Below are 18,615 nucleotides of genomic sequence, written 5' to 3'. Positions count from 1 at the left end.
AGTGAGTTCTCTATTTAAACAACAAAAATAAGAAACCTTTACATTTAAAAAAGGAATGTACTATTGTATACAGTATATCTGTATGTATCATGTATACATATTTCAGGTATAACAATCTAAAGAAATAAGTTTGGTTAATGTTTCACACAATATCACTGAATGTTTTCTACAATCAAAGCTTCTATGTCTGCATACACTTTAAAAGTCTGGTTTCAGTTGGACTAAAAAAGATCATGAGTTTTCTAAAATATCTATTTTTGTAAAGTCAGACTAATAGGATTGTAGCTTATTATCAGCATGTATACACGTTAATCGAACCACAATTGGCCTCTGTATAATGTGCTTTTGCTACGCAAAAATCGCATTGTAGCTTAATTATAACTGAGCATGTAAATGTTACATTTGTAGGTGAAATCAACCAACAAATAGCTAGTTGTCTTTGCATCTTCAGCTGGGATACAAGAAAGAATGTTTACATCAAAATTTACAGCTTTATCCATAAGAATAAAGATCCATATAAAAAAATAAATAAAAACACGCAACATACCACAACTTGTCCGCTAGTGTACATTTGGAAGAAGGGCTGGGTTAAAATATTGATTTTTTTCCAATGCATCACAATCTTCATTTGAGCGATTTTAATATAGATTCTTAAATGCTTTAGCAGCAACCCCCTACAATGTGAGTAAATCACTCACATATGCACCCAAACTTCACGCTATGTGCTTTAAAATGTCTGTGATTAGCCAGTGGCTGGTAAATGTTCAGATTTGACTCACCAGTGGTTGAGTGGAATTATGGCCAAAGCATACCTGCCAACATCGGATTGTGAAAGGGAGATTTTTTTTTTTCTGGTGGGGTGAGGGGGTGGGGGGTGTAGGGTAAGATGGTGCCCCTGCAGGGAGTAGGTGCACTACACAGACTGTGTAATATCCATATAGGGAGTACCTATCAGTACCGGTCAGTAATACTACACTGAAGATTAATAATACCAAGAAATGTATTCAGATGGTCCCTTACCATCCTTCAAATGTTTAGCAATTACTGCTTTTTTATAGTAAAAAGTGCATATCCTTTCTTCTTTGCTGAGAAATTTCCTGACACATGACTTATAAAAAATATTATTATTTTAATTTCTTCGATTATTTATCTTCTTTATCTTCTTTATGTATACATCTGTGTTGGTTTATATATTTGTATTTTTTTATTTACTTTATGTCAGAGGGTGAGGGGAGACAAAGGGACCCAAACACAGAGGGAAAAAGTTCAATTAATTTATTAATGACAGTCACTCAATAAAGGAAAGGCGCCGGCTGCAAAGAGCAGAGTCAAACATAAGCCGCTCAATGGGCTAAGGAAAGTGTGTGTTAGTATGATGAGTGTGAGCGTTACGGATGTCAGGAGCAATCTGAAGAGAGTCCGTTGAACCTGGTGTGGTGCGATGCAAAGCCCAGACCAGATTCTCCCCCGAGACGCGGGCAGAGACCGAGGAATCCTCCTCCACAGGAACTGGGTAACAGTACAGGTGAAGGCAACAGTAAATGGGAAGGTAACCACACCTCTAGAGACAGGCAGGCAACCAACAGACACACAAGCAAGCTCCAACTAAAAAAGAGAGCACGGTTAACACTTGACAGCAAACAATAAACCGGCAAAGAAAGAGAGGAATCACAAGGAACAAGTAGGGAGTGCAATCAGAGAGAAGCAGGTGGAATGGGCGAGTAAATCGTTGCCGTGATCAGAGCCTCCCCGGGAACGATCAGCGTTCCCGTGGAAATGCTTATCACGCGTGCCGGCACCACCTGTGAGACATGAGGGAGAGAGAAAAACAAACAACAGTATGAGCCGGCACAACTGCCGGAACAGTGACACTTTTTTGTTTAATTTTGTTTTTTTTTCCTTCACCTGTACTTCTTGTTTTTATGACTCAGTGATTGTATTCATAATTGTTGGATCTGTGTAATTTTGTACATCTTATTGAAAATTTTTATTGAACCTTCTGTTTTTCAATAAAAAAAAATCCAGTTTTAGCACAATTTGTGGACTTTTCAGACAACCACTTACACAACGTATGAAAATTTCCAACTTATATTAATGTTAAATTAACTATCTGGAACGATTTCCCCATGATGCCATCTGACCAGCCTACGGGACAAATCACGTCCCATATTGATTCGTGACGGGACGCATCGTTTCATATTTAAACGATACGGGACGAACCTGTATTTTACAGGAAGGGTGGCAACCCTGGCTGGAGGTCTAATATATTCTCATGAGCAAAAAGTGGATGCGAAAAATCAAGTTTATCGGGAGAAATTGTAAATCGGGGGTACAGCGGGAGGAGGGATGGAAAAACGTGAGAAACCCGGTAAAATCAGGAATGTTGGCAGGTATGGGCCAAAGACGAGATCCATGGAATCCATTTTTCATTGAATAATATCTCTCTTAATATCCTTTCTGTTTTTTACAATCAGATGTTGATAAAAAATGACAAAAAATAAACATGTAATTCTAATGACACATCGCACAGATGCAATAAAGAAGCTCTCGTTAATGTGCTCAACCGAAACACTTCTGTGACGCTCGCTGAACTGCCGCTAAGAGACAGTACCGTTTGTTCACTTGTTCTACAAATTAATGTATATACAGGTGCATCTCAATAAATTAGAATGTCGTGGAAAAGTTCATTTATTTCAGTAATTCAACTCAAATTGTGAAACTTGTGTATTAAATAAATTCAATGCACACAGACTGAAGTAGTTTAAGTCTTTGGTTCTTTTAATTGTGATGATTTTGGCTCACATTTAACAAAAACCCACCAATTCACTATCTCAAAAAATTAGAATATGGTGACATGCCAATCAGCTAATCAACTCAAAACACCTGCAAAAGGTTTCCTGAGCCTTCAAAATGGTCTCTCAGTTTGGTTCACTAGGCTATACAATCATGGGGAAGACTGCTGATCTGACAGTTGTCCAGAAGACAATCAATGACACCCTTCACAAGGAGGGTAAGCCACAAACATTCATTGCCAAAGAAGCTGGCTGTTCACAGAGTGCTGTATCCAAGCATGTTAACAGAAAGTTGAGTGGAAGGAAAACGTGTGGAAGAAAAAGATGCACAACCAACCGAGAGAACCGCAGCCTTATGAGGATTGTCAAGCAAAATCGATTCAAGAATTTGGGTGAACTTCACAAGGAATGGACTGAGGCTGGGGTCAAGGCATCAAGAGCCACCACACACAGACGTGTCAAGGAATTTGGCTACAGCTGTCGTATTCCTCTTGTTAAGCCACTCCTGAACCACAGACAACGTCAGAGGCATCTTACCTGGGCTAAGGAGAAGAAGAACTGGACTGTTGCCCAGTGGTCCAAAGTCCTCTTTTCAGATGAGAGCAAGTTTTGTATTTCATTTGGAAACCAAGGTCCTAGAGTCTGGAGGAAGGGTGGAGAAGCTCATAGCCCAAGTTGCTTGAAGTCCAGTGTTAAGTTTCCACAGTCTGTGATGATTTGGGGTGCAATGTCATCTGCTGGTGTTGGTCCATTGTGTTTTTTGAAAACCAAAGTCACTGCACCCGTTTACCAAGAAATTTTGGAGCACTTCATGCTTCCTTCTGCTGACCAGCTTTTTAAAGATGCTGATTTCATTTTCCAGCAGGATTTGGCACCTGCCCACACTGCCAAAAGCACCAAAAGTTGGTTAAATGACCATGGTGTTGGTGTGCTTGACTGGCCAGCAAACTCACCAGACCTGAACCCCATAGAGAATCTATGGGGTATTGTCAAGAGGAAAATGAGAAACAAGAGACCAAAAAATGCAGATGAGCTGAAGGCCACTGTCAAAGAAACCTGGGCTTCCATACCACCTCAGCAGTGCCACAAACTGATCACCTCCATGCCACGCCGAATTGAGGCAGTAATTAAAGCAAAAGGAGCCCCTACCAAGTATTGAGTACATATACAGTAAATGAACATACTTTCCAGAAGGCCAACAATTCACTAAAAATGTTTTTTTTATTGGTCTTATGATGTATTCTAATTTTTTGAGATAGTGAATTGGTGGGTTTTTGTTAAATGTGAGCCAAAATCATCACAATTAAAAGAACCAAAGACTTAAACTACTTCAGTCTGTGTGCATTGAATTTATTTAATACGAGTTTCACAATTTGAGTTGAATTACTGAAATAAATGAACTTTTCCACGACATTCTAATTTATTGAGATGCACCTGTACTTGTAAAAAGTACAAATTATGCATGTGAACAATAAATATTAGGGTAGCAAATTTTAAGAAACGTCTTTAATCGACAATCGTTAACAAATGAAAATCGATTATCAATAACAATAATAAATTATAAGTGGAGTACAGCTTAAAAAAAACAAAAAACACAAGATGCCTATTTTTATTCAATTAAAGCTTTATTTATACAAAGTTTGATTTTTGACTGACCAAACGTTCTAATCCAAACTTGAAAACGTCAACACTGCATCTGAGAACAATTCCTTACTGTAAAAGGAAACATGTTAAATAATTAGGATTTATGTAAATCGCTCTATTATTTGTATTGGCCTAAATCATTATATTGTATCAATCTGTATCAATACCCAGCCCAATTTAGAAGAGCTATTAGTGTGGTATCCTCAGTTGCTATCAGCAATTTATTGCACTGTTTGTGTCTATACTGCAGCTTTGACATCTGACCATCATGTAAGCAAAAAGTAATTTACCACAAGCTTTTATCCATAGTGACTTACAGTACACTTATTACAGGGAAAATCCCCCTAGAATATCATGGGGTTCAGTGTCTGCTCAAACGACTCAGAAAGTCTTCTCAACCCTGTGGTCCCAACTTTCTTTACATCCAGTCATTCAAAGCCCAGATTTCAACCAGCAGTTCCTGGGACAGGTGTGTGCTTAAGGAACATGTTATAGGGAATAAACTTTTTTTAAATGATGGCCTGGCAAGAGGACATTGTCCCCTTCCATCCTTCAAGAGGACAATATTATTCTGGCAGGCCCACAATGTAAATAAGTATCTTGTTCTTAAGGGATTGTCTGGTAAAATAAAATAAATAAAATAAACTGGTACAGGAAGATGAGACATGAGAGAGCAATAGTAATATACTTTTCCAAAAGACTAGCTTGCCATCAATTGGACCCATGAGGGCCTACAATATTACTAGTTAGAATGGGATTTGACTTAAACTCTTGACAGGCAATTGAACTCCTTTTAATATATTACTGAATTGCCAACATGATAGCAAGTGTAACACATTAAGCAGATAATCCTTCTTTCCCTCAAGACATTTATCACAATTAATCAATTTTTTCACCAGTGTTTCCCAACACTGTTTCTGGAGGCATACTAACAGTACATTCTTTCGATGTCTTCTTAATCTTACACCCCTGATTCAAGTCATCAGCCTGTTAGTAGACTTCCCCAAGACCCGAAATGGATGCGTCAGATCAGGGAGATATTCCAAATGTTTACTGTTAGAGTGCCACCAGGAACAGGGCTGGGAAACACGGTTTTACGCAGAACAAATATGAAAAAAAAAAGTTTAACTTAAATTAACCACTCTAAGAAGTAAAACAAATGATTGAATTCAAATAAACAGGACTGATTTCAACATAATCAGTGAAATCAAGACAAGGTATAAAATTAATTGAATTCTTGTTTAGAATCTAACAATACTTACTGACCCTTTTTAAAAGTGGGTAAGAATTAGGGCTGCTCGATTATGGCAAAAATCATAATTATGATTATTTTGGTCAATATTGAGATCACGATTATTTAACACGATTACTCATTGACTTTGGAAACATCATGCATTTTTTTTAACTTAAAAAAAAAACTTGTCTTTTTAACAGTGGATTTCCTTGAACTTGAAATGTAAACTGCACTGGGTAGGGGAGGAGGCTGTTGTCATATGATAATTATTTTATGTTATGTATGGTAGTCAAATAAAGGAAAGCCTCCATCACCAGCATTTACAGCAGGGGTGCTCACACTTTGTAATGAGATCTACTTTTTCATCATGTTATTGCAGCAAGATCGACCATGTACAATAAAGGCTATTTATTATCACAATACCAAAATTTCAGTAGTCGGTAGTGAAATTTGAAGATTCTCAATACCAGCTTCAAAACCATAACAAATAATAACACTAATTAATATTTTAATTATGGAAGAATGGTTTCAAGTTCTTAAGTAATTATTCAAGACTAGTAAACAGTCAGTAATAACACTAAAAACAGCAATGAATAGAAATAGATTAAAAATAATAGAACAAAAAATACAAATTAAGAAAATGAAATGCTTTTAACAGCTTTAAAAGTTTTTAACAGCAGTAGGCTTTCAAGTATTCAAGTAAACATTCAGAATTAAATGTAACATAACTACTACAGGTCTTCACTGTATGATTAGAATTATTATGGTTGTTTGATTATTATAATGACTCACTAGACAGCAGCAGGTCCAATTACCGACATTTTGATACAATTCCGCTTTTTCTCCGCTGTTTACGTTCACTTTAGACATCATTCTCTGTGTTTACATGAATACCTCACCAAGATGTACATTTTGGCTGAAATTTTAAATGTATTTGACCATTCAGGTGCACATTAGCGCAAGCATTTTCGGAACACACGAGCATGTTCAGTACACACACATACGCCGCCTGTCAATCAAACAGGGCGCAGCTGTTACTAGATCGCTAACAAATTATAAAATTGGATTACTTTCAACTGCAGAATAAGAATATGAACTTTCTAATAAGTGACATAGGCCTAGGCTATCACAAATATAGCCAGTTATTTTTCTGTAATTTACGTTTTAAAATTGTCTTTCACTTGCCCTTTCAAAAATCCACTTGTCCTGGACAACCGGACTGTGACAAGGAGGAGGGCATGGCTGGGCCGTGATGGAGCATGGCCGGTACTGAATCAGCTGATCAGCGGAAGAACGAGATAAAGGGGCGGCCAGAGATGCTGGTTCGAGAGAGGGAGATGCACCTGGCCGTGCTGCACATTTGTTTATGTTGGCTTTAAGTTTACCATTAAAGTTTATGTTTACTGTTCAGCCGGTTCCCGCCTCCTCCCTGCCCGTCCTTTATGTGTTACAGTGGTGCCGAAACCTGGGAGGGAGGAGAGATGCACTGTTGCGGAGTTCTCGCTGCTGTCATCCGCCAGGGGAGCAGCCGCGGCCATCTGCCTGGGGACGGAGGGGTCACTGCCAGTCGCTGAGAGCTGGAGGAGGAGGAGCGGTTCTGTCTGCCAGGGGCTGGAGGACTCGCTGCCATCCGCCGGGGGAGGAGCAAGCTGGCATCCACCAGAGGACGGAGGAGCGGTTGAGAACCGGGCGACAGTGCATCCGGGAGCCGGCGAGCAAGTTCTCTCTCTCTTTCTGTGTGTCTCTGCTCCCCCTTTCCCTCTCCCCACGCCTCCCCTCGTCTCTCCCCCAGGTTCGCAGGAGGCGGGGTGGACCACTGGCTGACAGAACAGCCAGAAGGGTAGCGTCTCCCCTCGGGAGATAAAGTGACCACACCTTAGTGGACACATAAGATGAGACCATTAAAGTCTGGGGATAGACAGTGGTTTAAGTTGCTCTGCAAATAACCTGGCAAACTTGGCTTGTGCAAGTCTTGAACCTTTTATTGACTGTAACATCATTTTCAATAGAGGGCCAACAGACCTTTTGTAGATTCAGTCTTAACAGTTCTTTGTATCCAAGTGATTGGATAGAGTTGAGACATTAATGAGCAAATTGGTTGTTATTGAAGAACTGGGCACCAGCAACTATATTGTAGCAGAGAGTGATCCCACAACCTGTGAATATTTGGGTAATTGTTACACTCTGGTAAATGGGTGAATGAATCAGGTAAAGGAGAAATCCATGCATGACTTATCCCGGATATCTGGAAATGATGACCTCTATTCGTACTTTTTTACCTGCCACAAAGGCTTGGCTATTATTGCAATGATCTGTGTGAGTGAGATTTGTGAGAGGTTAATGTCAAACTAACCACAGTCTCAATGGCCCACAAATACTGGATATTTCATGGCAATTTCTTTTTAGCATAGATTGTGGCTTACAAATGCAATGCAATACTACTGTTTGACCTGTGTTTGTGCTTGCACTGACTCAAGCTGTCTATTTGCCAAAGCTTATTCTTGTTAAAGGCATTCATTGTCGTTCAAAATAAAAAAAATGAACCTTTAGTTTGAGACCAGCAGAGAAGAAGCAATTAATTGATGGACTTGGTCTATGAAGTTTCAACAGAACACTAGCACATCAAGGCAAATGACACATGCTTTCCATGCAGGCCACAGAAGACCAGTTCTTTGAAATGCGGATGGAGCATTTGTCAGTCCAAAAGGCAAGACTTGGAACTGATACATATCTCATATGACTCTCACTGCCAAAAGAGTAACAACAACCTTGAGAGTTTCCCATAGAAATCGCCAAGTCATTTTTCTCCTACACAATGGCTATCTTAGCTTGCTATGCTGTATTCAAATAATAAAAAACAATCAAAAAGGTATCTGTTACTCATAGGGGCCTTTCCCACAGGACACGTTCGTGTCCATCTGCACATCTGCACTACTTTTTTAAATTGTTGGTCTGTGTAAAAATGCATTAGACAGACGTCTTTGACTGTTGTAATACATCTGTTTTTTTCAGCGTCTCATGGCATAAGCCCCACTTTTTTAAGATGATGTAAAGTAAAAAGAAATTAAACTTTTAAAAATGTGTCTCCAGACCCCTAGTGTTGTATTCCATTCCTCTGTGCTGCGTCCAGTTGTTTTTGAATGCAAGAATGCATCCTGTGTGAATGGCTCCTTAGAGTGCATGTTGATGACTATTTTGTGGCTTTTTAAAATATTTACAAAAAGCCAAAATTTCACCAACAGTTACTGTTGATATTGTGTTAATATCGATCATAACAAAAAGTCTAGGCATCCTGGCATATCTCCAAAAATTAAATCTCTCAATAATCTCCAAAAATTAAATCACAGGGCTTTACTGATTAAGAATATACTTTACCACTGCTTGATATGATGCATTGTTCAAACAAACCGACTATGGCACCAATATGTGGCATCATGGGTTTATTGAACATCTCCAAATTGGATTTGTTTCATGATCAGACTGAAAGAAACATTTGTCTCATTCCGAAAAGCCATTGTGAACCTTTAGGTGATTTTAACCCTTCTTGCTGTAAGCTCTTTTCATCATATTAATGAAATACAAACATTAAACTACCACTCTTCAATGGTAGTGAAAAAGGCCAGTTATATTTATTAAAATACAATAGTTGTAATAATGTGATATTTGCAAATGATTAATACACTTGTATTAAACCAACTGAATGTGTCACTACAAAAGGGACACACAGACCTGCTATAGGAAAATCAATGCATTATTAGTTCATTTTCTATTCTGACACTAACCATTCCAGCAGTACATTCGCAATTGCAATTAGATAGCAAGTAACATCCCAAAACTGCAAGGCTTCACACTTTTGGTTTTCTAGGAGCTCATGTTAAATGTGGGCCATTTGAATGCAGAATAAAGATGGGATTATGGGATAATCTGTGAAAGGACATGGGATTATGACTGGGCTATCTCTGTAATACATGTGCCCTGACTTAACTTCATCTTTCATATTCATTTGTCTTATATCCAGCTCATGTGTGGTCTTTCATTTCAATTATCATTAGCATACAGTCAAAAAACAGCAAATTAACTTCTCTGGTACCCTTTACAATTTATTTATGCAATAGGATTTTAATTCTAACAAAAAGATTATAAATAAACATTCATTTGTGTGTAGAAACCTATGATGTGATGCATGTTTTTCATTGAACTATTAACTTTTTTTGTGACTGATATTATTCACTGCTGTAAAACAATTACATTATTAAGCAAAATTCACAACAGCAGCGACTGCCATGTTAAATCGCACTACAATGTGAAACAACATTGGTTAATTTCTCAAATGAATGAACAGTGATGACTTTATAACATGCAAACACTTTAAATCACAATAACGCAGTTTCCATTGAATGTCAAATCAATATGAATACAAGTCAGTGCTGTGATAAGAAATATCTATATTCAAATGTAATTTAATATAGATTTTGTGTTTTCCCCTAGTCTACTTTTATCATACATTTCAAATGGCATCTGCCTGACACAAGGTCCATTCAATAACACTTTCTCCAATAGTCAATTGTAAATCAATTTGTTTCAATAAAGAAAATGAAAAATGTAATTATCTGACCGGAGGATGAAATTAGAACTACCCTCGGGGATGAAAGCCTTTAAAATCAATTTCTTTGCCATTATTAAAATTTAAAAAAAAAAAAAAAGATTCATTAAATAAGCATTTAACTAAAAGCAAATTACTTGTCTTTAAAATCATCCTTTCAACTTTTTCCCATTAACTATTCTGTTGTTTTGCACATCATAATAATAGACGGCAACAGCCACAATCTTAATACTTTTGTCACGTTTTTGCTTGTAACTTCATAAACAGAATATAAAAAGCAGCAGATGCTCCCGATAAAATGAAACGAGTCCAAACACAATGCGACACAATCACTGATCAGTGGAAATGATGCATAGATCTTAAAACAATCCTGAAAAAAATATGCCACTACCTAAGATATCTTTTTTGTCATCCTGGGGGATGGTCTCTGATACAAAGCAGACCAATCACAGCTGTTGTGGTCTGTGTTAACACAACATGTGGTTATATTTCTGAAGAGGTGCACGTCAGGCTGCGGAAGTACAAAATCGGCCTTTACTGCTGAAACGGATGTGGGTGGGACTTCCGCCAGAAGTCATTCTATAGCATTGGCTTGCTACTGCAGCAGTCATTTTAGACAAGTGGTCAGCATTAAATACAGGTGTATGCGTGGTGCGAAATGTTTTGTGATTGGATCACAAAAAACACATAAGGAGGTAGTCAATAATGCACATTTTTGCCTCGCATTTGAGGTACAAATGCTAATCTGTCCTGAATGTGCCCTGGACAGCAGCGAAGCACCTCCCCTCCCCTGTCAATCAACTGCTGTTCTAAAACAAGAGTTACGTGTGACTTTAAAAGGAAATTACCGTACAGTTGGAATATTTGAAAAAGCGCTTATGTATACATGCACAAGAACTTCACAGATCTTCGTCAGTGTGTCTGATATCAACATGCAGACACACCTGAAGCTCAGTTAATACAGGTACCCAACTAAATAATGGAGAAATCTGCTCAAAATGTTGCGTTTGTGCTTAGATTATTGTAACGAGGTTCTTACAATGGGCAAGGAGGAGGCGGGAACCAGCTGAACAGTCAACATAAAACTTTAAAAACAAACTGAACTCAAAAATAACATAAACTGCAAAACAACCAAAGACACGCACACACAGATTTGTGCATCTCTCTCTCTCTCTCTCTCACTGGCATCTCTGGCTCATCCTTATCCCCCTCCTGGCTGATTAATTGTCATACGCCATAACAACAACTGTTTCCTTCTTAACAGAAATAAAGGGGCGGTCACATTTACCTACGTTAGGTGACATTCCGCAGGCGAAATACAGTCATCTCGATGGGAATCTGCGCAATAGTGAATTTCGCGTGATGGACTTCCGGTGGCGAAGAATTCCCCCATGTAGATTTTGCGTGGAGTTCATGTTTGGTGAACTTTCACAGGTGAATTTGCCATGTTGGCCAACAGGAAGTTGCTTGGATTGGCAGTCACCTCTGTGGGCGGTGCTTCGTACACTGAATATTCGCAACTGACAAAGATTTTATTTTAGCAGCTGTTTCTTTTTAACTTCAATCTCCCAGAGTATAAAGTGCAGCAATAAAAAGAGTCTGCTTTAGCAATTAGATTTTGCTGGTTTCACACATGCTCAATGTCCGCACATGCCTTCTTTACCTGAGGAATTTCACCGTGCAAAGATAAAGTGACCACGCCTTAATGCCCATATGGAAACCTAGGAAAAAAGGTAAATACGGTACACTTTACAAAATAAATCAAGGCAGAATGGTTATTATGATGTCACATAGTTAAGTGTTGAAATCAAACAATTATGAAGTATTACTTTGATGTATGCTTTTTGTTCATCTTCAAAAACCAAAAGAAAGCTTTGCTGTGACCAGAGACACTTTTCTTCTTTTATTTAATGTCCAGAGGAGCTATTTAGAGTCCATTTAGAGCTTTACATTTTTACAATACCAAAAGGAAAAACAAAAAGAGGACAGACATCTTTCTCAGGTCAGAAGGAGAGAAGAACATCCAATGGCTTTATAAGTGAAGGATTGGAACGAGATCAGCCGAGTCAAATACTGAGAATAAATGATGTCAGACACATCTGAATTTTGGCGAGGCATTTCACTGCACTAATGACCTTCACTAACCTCATCAAATGCCAACACGAACAGCCCAGTGTTTATTATACACATTCTACAGTCATTAGTGTGTAGTCCTGTAATGGTGTAAGTTCCAGCAACTGAAGACAATGGCATGGCTGAAGCTATTGAATGTATTTTACTAGTTTTGAGTGAGCAAAATACAAAACCACACTGAGCTCATGAACATCTCAAAGCTTCTTACTGCATTACTGGTGCACACAAAGTTGATGAAGCAATACTTGGAATTGGAGGATTGGATCTTGCAATGGCAACTGATGCCAACTTCAAACAAAGGCAGCTCAATCACAAAGCCAAAATACACATTATCTAACCTAAACCTTTGCTTTCACACACACACACACAAAAAAAAAAAACTGTGTTTATGTTTTTGGTGTAATAACTATTCCAGCTTATAAAATAAAAAATTATTCCATGTAATTAGAAAAAGAATAAACTCATGCTGAATTTCAGCATTCAGCAACTTTTTTAGCCTCCCATAACACCACAGTCTTAAAGCAAAATTTTAGCACCAAAATTTACGCTGCATCAGTAAATTCTGCAAATCCATTCATTTCAATGTGAGCATGGTGCACAGCAAGTACGTCAAGGGAAAAATGCGAAGGTTTGCAAAATGCATGCTGTGTCGTATGAAAATATCAACTTTCGCTGCAATGCACTCTGACATAGGCATCTTTTGACCAATGAAAATTTCAGAGAGGCAGTCCAGTCATACTTTTAGGAATCCAATTTTGTATTTCCACTTGATTTCAAACTGCACCCTCAAAATGAATAGTACACATTGCCACCTGTCAAATGCTTTCAGAGGTTTGTAGAGTGTGTTTATCGAAGTCCAAGTAACCAAAAAATATAATGTTATCAACTGGTGAAATAACAAGGCAAATAAAGGTGATATGTCAGATAAAACATAGAACCTAACCCAAACCCTTTATACCAGGCATATTATACACATTAGTAATTATAACAGGAAGTGTGAATTTAAAAAAGAACTATGTTCATGTAAGCTTCATCCCATCTTTAAAAACTCATGTTCTATAAGTGCATTATGTACACATGGATGACTGTCCATCAAGCCTAAAAAAATCCTGAAATTATTGGGTTATTGGTTTAGGTTTGTGGATTTGAGGGGGAATTTGTGTAATCCAAGAGAATATGATGACATTACTGCCAAAAATCTCTGCAGAAATCCTGCCAAAAACACAGACTGAAGTCAATGACAGTTCGGAATTAGAATAATTCGGTGACATGACATGAGCTTGAGCCTTCAAGGCTTCAAACCCACATTAATAGACCACAAGAGTGCCAAAAATATCAAATCATTATTGTCTCCTTTCTAAGGATGTCATGTTGTACTCTTTAAACAAGCTTAAATAAATACAAGATTAAGCCAATTGTCTACCACATAAGAGCTTCTGACTTAGTCTCTGCTTGACATGAGCTGAACTTGATTCCTTTGGATGTCATCAGATTCTAGATTTTTCAGAGGATGTCAGCATAAATAGTCTGATAACTATATGTGATAAAAGTGTAAAAAAAAAAAAAAAAAACTAATCTAGATCCTAAATGTAAGACTATTTAACTCAAACATGCTCGTATGTTCCAAAAGTGCCATGGTACCAACACAATACCACTTTTCCTACCTAGGACTACCATTTATATTATACGTAGTTTATGATGAAAAATACAACATAAATATAACCACTAGAGAACATTCTGTATAAGATCTTATTAGAAGAAATCCCCCTGCAACATTCTGGAAATGGTAGTTTGTGGTTAAAAAATAAATAAAAACCTAAAAAAAAAAAAAAGGTTTCTAGAATGGTATGCCATATAGCACAGGTATATCTCCCAGTGAGACATCTATTTGATGTGTTTACATCTCGAAGATGTGATTTCTATTTTTATTTTTAGATTGTTTGCTCATCTGCAATATGTTGAAATGACATTTCCTCTCAGATGTCAATAGGACATTCAGCTGATGTCTTTGAGAGGTCTGTATATTTATGTAAATCTGCTCTTTTTAAGATATTGTATCCAAAATTAGAATGAGATGTTTTCAGATGAAACACTCATCTTGAAGATGTGCATGTGCTATCTTGGAATGGTTCCCTCAATAAATACCCAAATGGGAACCATACACTAGACATTTGCAGATATTCAATAATAAGGTATACCATGATAATTAACATGCATAATATTGTTATTGTGAGCAATTCAGAATATTGTGAAATTTTCTATATAACCCATTAACCAAATTGTTTTTGTTGTTGTTTTTTTTCTGACAATAAATCAACATTCCCAACACTTAACTCTTTACAGTAACACGAAGACATACCAAATTACTAGGAAACTCTAAAATTCATGTTTCTTGTTCAATTAAACTTTTCCCTCAGAATGTCACCATTGTTGTTACTTGCTCATTTGCAATGAAAATAAACCGTAATAAATAAGATAAATGCGAAATAGAAGCATTGGACTCCATGTCTCTTTGAATCTTATATGATTTGATCTTTGCAAAGTTACTTCCTTTGTGATCTTTTAACTTAAAAAGTACAGCACAAGTAACTAAATCTTGTTTACAACAACGTTTATTGATCTTTCAACCCGTTTCGTAATTCAATGCAATACCGTGATAATACCGTATATCGTGATAAATACTTCAGTAATTATCGTGATATGAAAATTTGATATCGTCACATCCCTACCAAACACTAGCATTTAAGCAATGTTCTGTGTTTGCTGAGTAAATATCATACTATATGAATGTGGTAACCGTTTAGTATTACAGTATATATATCAAAGCAAACTGGTACTATCAAAGTATTTGTTGTCTAAACAGCAGTCGTGGATTCAGCACCAGAGAGAGTTCCCTCAACATCAGCACAAAGATGGTGAAAGTAGAGTTTGACTGCCCTCTGTGTCAAACAATCTCATGTTTTCTGATGTGTCAAACTCTTGCTGAGTGTTAAAGTGTCTTACCGCAGTCCTGACAGAGCACTTTAATGACGTCCTTCCTCACGGTGCGTTTGGTCTCCACCGGCGGGAAAACGGCCGTGAACACGGAGGTGTCGTTGGTGGCTTCCATGAAGAACATGTAGCGTGTGCCGGTGCTGAGCTGGAAACATCTGCCACCGACGAACCAGATGAGCGACACCACAGAGTCCTTCAGGAGCCCACCCGCCTTCAGCTGCCACACCTGCTGCACCCTGACCCGCACCTGCCCGAACCGCGACGGGTTCAGCACCGACTCACCTTGCGCTTCTGTCCGGTTCAGTTTGGATCGTTCTTCCTCTTGGAGCTTCCCCTCAAACACGACCCCGGAGCGGCGCGCCAGCTCCTGCACGGACGCCTCGGGCGGAGGAGGCGGGGAACAGCTGAAGCTCCCGCACCGGACCACACGCGACCAACAGACAAGAAGTCCACAGAGAACAGAGACAGTGAATGAAGTCCGTCCTGCTTCTGATGGAATCACACGCATCCTGAGGTGGATTGATTGTTTCAATTGGATGAATTAAACGGGACAAGCTGAGCCGCGTGGGTTGAACCAGACCGGAGGAGAGAGTGAAATGTGTTTGGTGTTCAGTTGATCGTATTACAGAGGAGGCGGAGTGAGAGACATGTGCGAGGATTTCCACAACGACACTGCGAGCGACGCGACACGCCACGCCAGTCACACTGTCGCCTACGTTGAGTTGAACGGGAGCCCTCTTGTTGGTCTTTAATAATTGTTTGAAAAATCTAAAGACATTTTCAACAACATCCTGTATATGTAATTAAAATGTAGGCTATATATGTCTTTCCAGTAACATTTACAATGGCCAACTGCAACAAAACCATAACAACCAGATACAAAATATTAAACCATTGTTTTAGCCACCAGAAATTATAATGGATAAATTAAATCAAATGAACACGTTAAAACACGTTATCCTGATTTGTTATTTCTGAAAAATACTCTTGTCCTGAGAACAGAGATCCTTGTCTGAATGTATGCCGGTGTGGTTTTGAGTACACTTACCCAACAGCTATAATAAGAAAATAGTTTAGAAATGATACAATAATTATAATAATAATGAACAAAGGTTTTTGACAGCAATATACAAAACCACTGCTAGAGAAAATGTGAACACCCCTCAAGTTCTACTCATCTTCTGCCCCTTGTGTGTTAATTTTGAAAACTATTCTGGCTAATTTGATTATGCTATCAGCTATCAAAATGAATGTAGTACTCTCAGCTCTGTTCAACATATTTTACCATGTTAAAATCCATTTCTCAGAATTATGCTTTCACCCAAATGAAAAAAAAAAAAGTGCAAAAAGTCTGCAGATTTCATCTGGGTCTGCTCAAAACCTTATACTGTACCTATTAAGATATAGGCCTTGTGACAACTTCCCCGTTTGACAACTAGCCTCTGTCTCCCCTCTATTCAGATGAATGGGGAAAAAAACTCCAAGGTATTTGGATGTGGCCCAGTGAGTCTGATCCTACATTACCTGCTCTGAACTCTAGCTGGCCTTGGCAGGTGAATTTCCAAATTCGAATAATTCTTAATTATACTGCCTGTTGATTTTAAAACTTTAAAAACTCTATTAATTGTTCTGTAATCTGTCAGGTGTATCCTCGATTTATGAAGAGTGAGTAATCATTGGGGAAAACATTATGCAAACAAGATGGCTTAAAACATGTACAGTTCTTATATATACAGTGTAAAATAAATTAAACCTCATTCATAAATTACTTAAGGTGAATATTTTATTTAAATTACACAATCTACCTACTTAAAGGGTATAGTTCACCCAAAAATGAAAATCCTCTCATCATTTACTCACCCTCATGATATCCCAGGTGTGTATGACTTTCTTTCATCTGCTGAACACAAATGAAGATTTTTAGAAGAATTTCAGCTCTGTAGGTCCATTCAATGAAAGTGAATGGGTGCCAACATTTTGATGCTCCAAAAAGCACATAAAGGCAGCATAAAAGTAATCCATTAGACTCCAGTGTTTTAATCCATATCGTCAGAAGTGATATTATAGGTGTGGGCAAGTAACAGATCAATATTTATGTCCTTTTTTGCTAGAAATTCTTCTTCCTGTCCAGTAGGGGGCGATATGCATGAAGAATGTGAATCACCAAAAACACAAGAATGTGAAAGTGATCTGTTTTTCACCTACACCTATCATTTCACTTCTGAAGATATTGATTTAACCCTGTGAGACCCAAATATTGAAAAATTTTGCTACCCCTTTCACCCAGTGTTGTAAAATTACAACATTGACATAACACGCTCAAAATCTAATATGATCAAAGCATTCAACAGTACCTTAATATCTGCATGATCTAGACATATTACTAATCACAGAAAAAAAATATTTTAGGCATTTTACACCATTCACTTGCACTGTATGGACCAACAGAGCTGAAATATTCTTCTAAAAATCTTCATTTGTTTTCTGTTGAAGAAAGAATGTCATACACATCTGGGATGACATGAGGGTGAGTAAATGATGAGAAAATGTTCATTGTTGTGTGAACTATTCCTTGTTATTTTAATAAAATTATCTTTGGGGCAAACCATTAGGGGAAAAAATAAGTTAACACCTCAGTGGGGGGGGAGAGAATCATGTGGCAAAGGCCATTTGCCAAGCACTTGCTAATTGTAAGTTTTAGTTATGTAAACCTGTTAACAGCATTTAATTTTGTCAGACTGTCAAATTATGGCAGTTAATTATGTTAGTCCCAGAATTAAAGGGATAGTTCACCCCAAAATGAAGATTGTCTCATCATTTACCCCTTTTGATCATCCAGAAAAAGGGGAGACATTTTATAATTAAATTAAAATAGTTAAATAAATCAAAATAAAAATCTCATAATCTCACAATAACAGTATGTAACGGGTTCAGGATGGGCGGCAAGGAGGCGGGAACCAGCAAAACAGTCAACATAACTTGTTGTAAATGACATTAAAAAAAACTGAACATAACATAAAACACATACACACACACACAACGGCCGTGTGTGTCTCTCTCTCTCTCTCTCCCCTGGCTCGTCTTTATCCCCCTCCCGGTTGATTAGGACAATTCAGCGCCAGCCGTGCACCCTCAGGGCCTGGCCACACTCTACTCCTCGTCACACAGCAATGTGTTTTTATGAGATTTCTTTGTAAATCATTGGCGTATTAAAG

General features: G+C 37.9%; 1 protein-coding gene across 3 annotated transcripts in view; it reads right to left on the bottom strand.

The window, feature by feature from the left end:
• LOC127432341 (pro-neuregulin-1, membrane-bound isoform-like) overlaps positions 1-15,908 on the bottom strand; it is a 147,163-nt gene extending 131,255 nt beyond the window's left edge. For all 3 annotated transcript variants that reach the window (XM_051683277.1, XM_051683276.1, XM_051683278.1), the window contains exon 1: positions 15,410-15,908. In XM_051683277.1, coding sequence (XP_051539237.1) covers positions 15,410-15,908 — 499 coding nt within the window. The remainder of the gene's footprint in view (positions 1-15,409) is intronic.
• Positions 15,909-18,615: the final 2,707 nt, after the last annotated feature.

This window comes from Myxocyprinus asiaticus, chromosome 42 (genome assembly GCF_019703515.2).
Source record: "Myxocyprinus asiaticus isolate MX2 ecotype Aquarium Trade chromosome 42, UBuf_Myxa_2, whole genome shotgun sequence".
Lineage (NCBI taxonomy): Eukaryota > Metazoa > Chordata > Actinopteri > Cypriniformes > Catostomidae > Myxocyprinus > Myxocyprinus asiaticus.
This window is presented reverse-complemented; position numbering and strand designations above follow the sequence as displayed.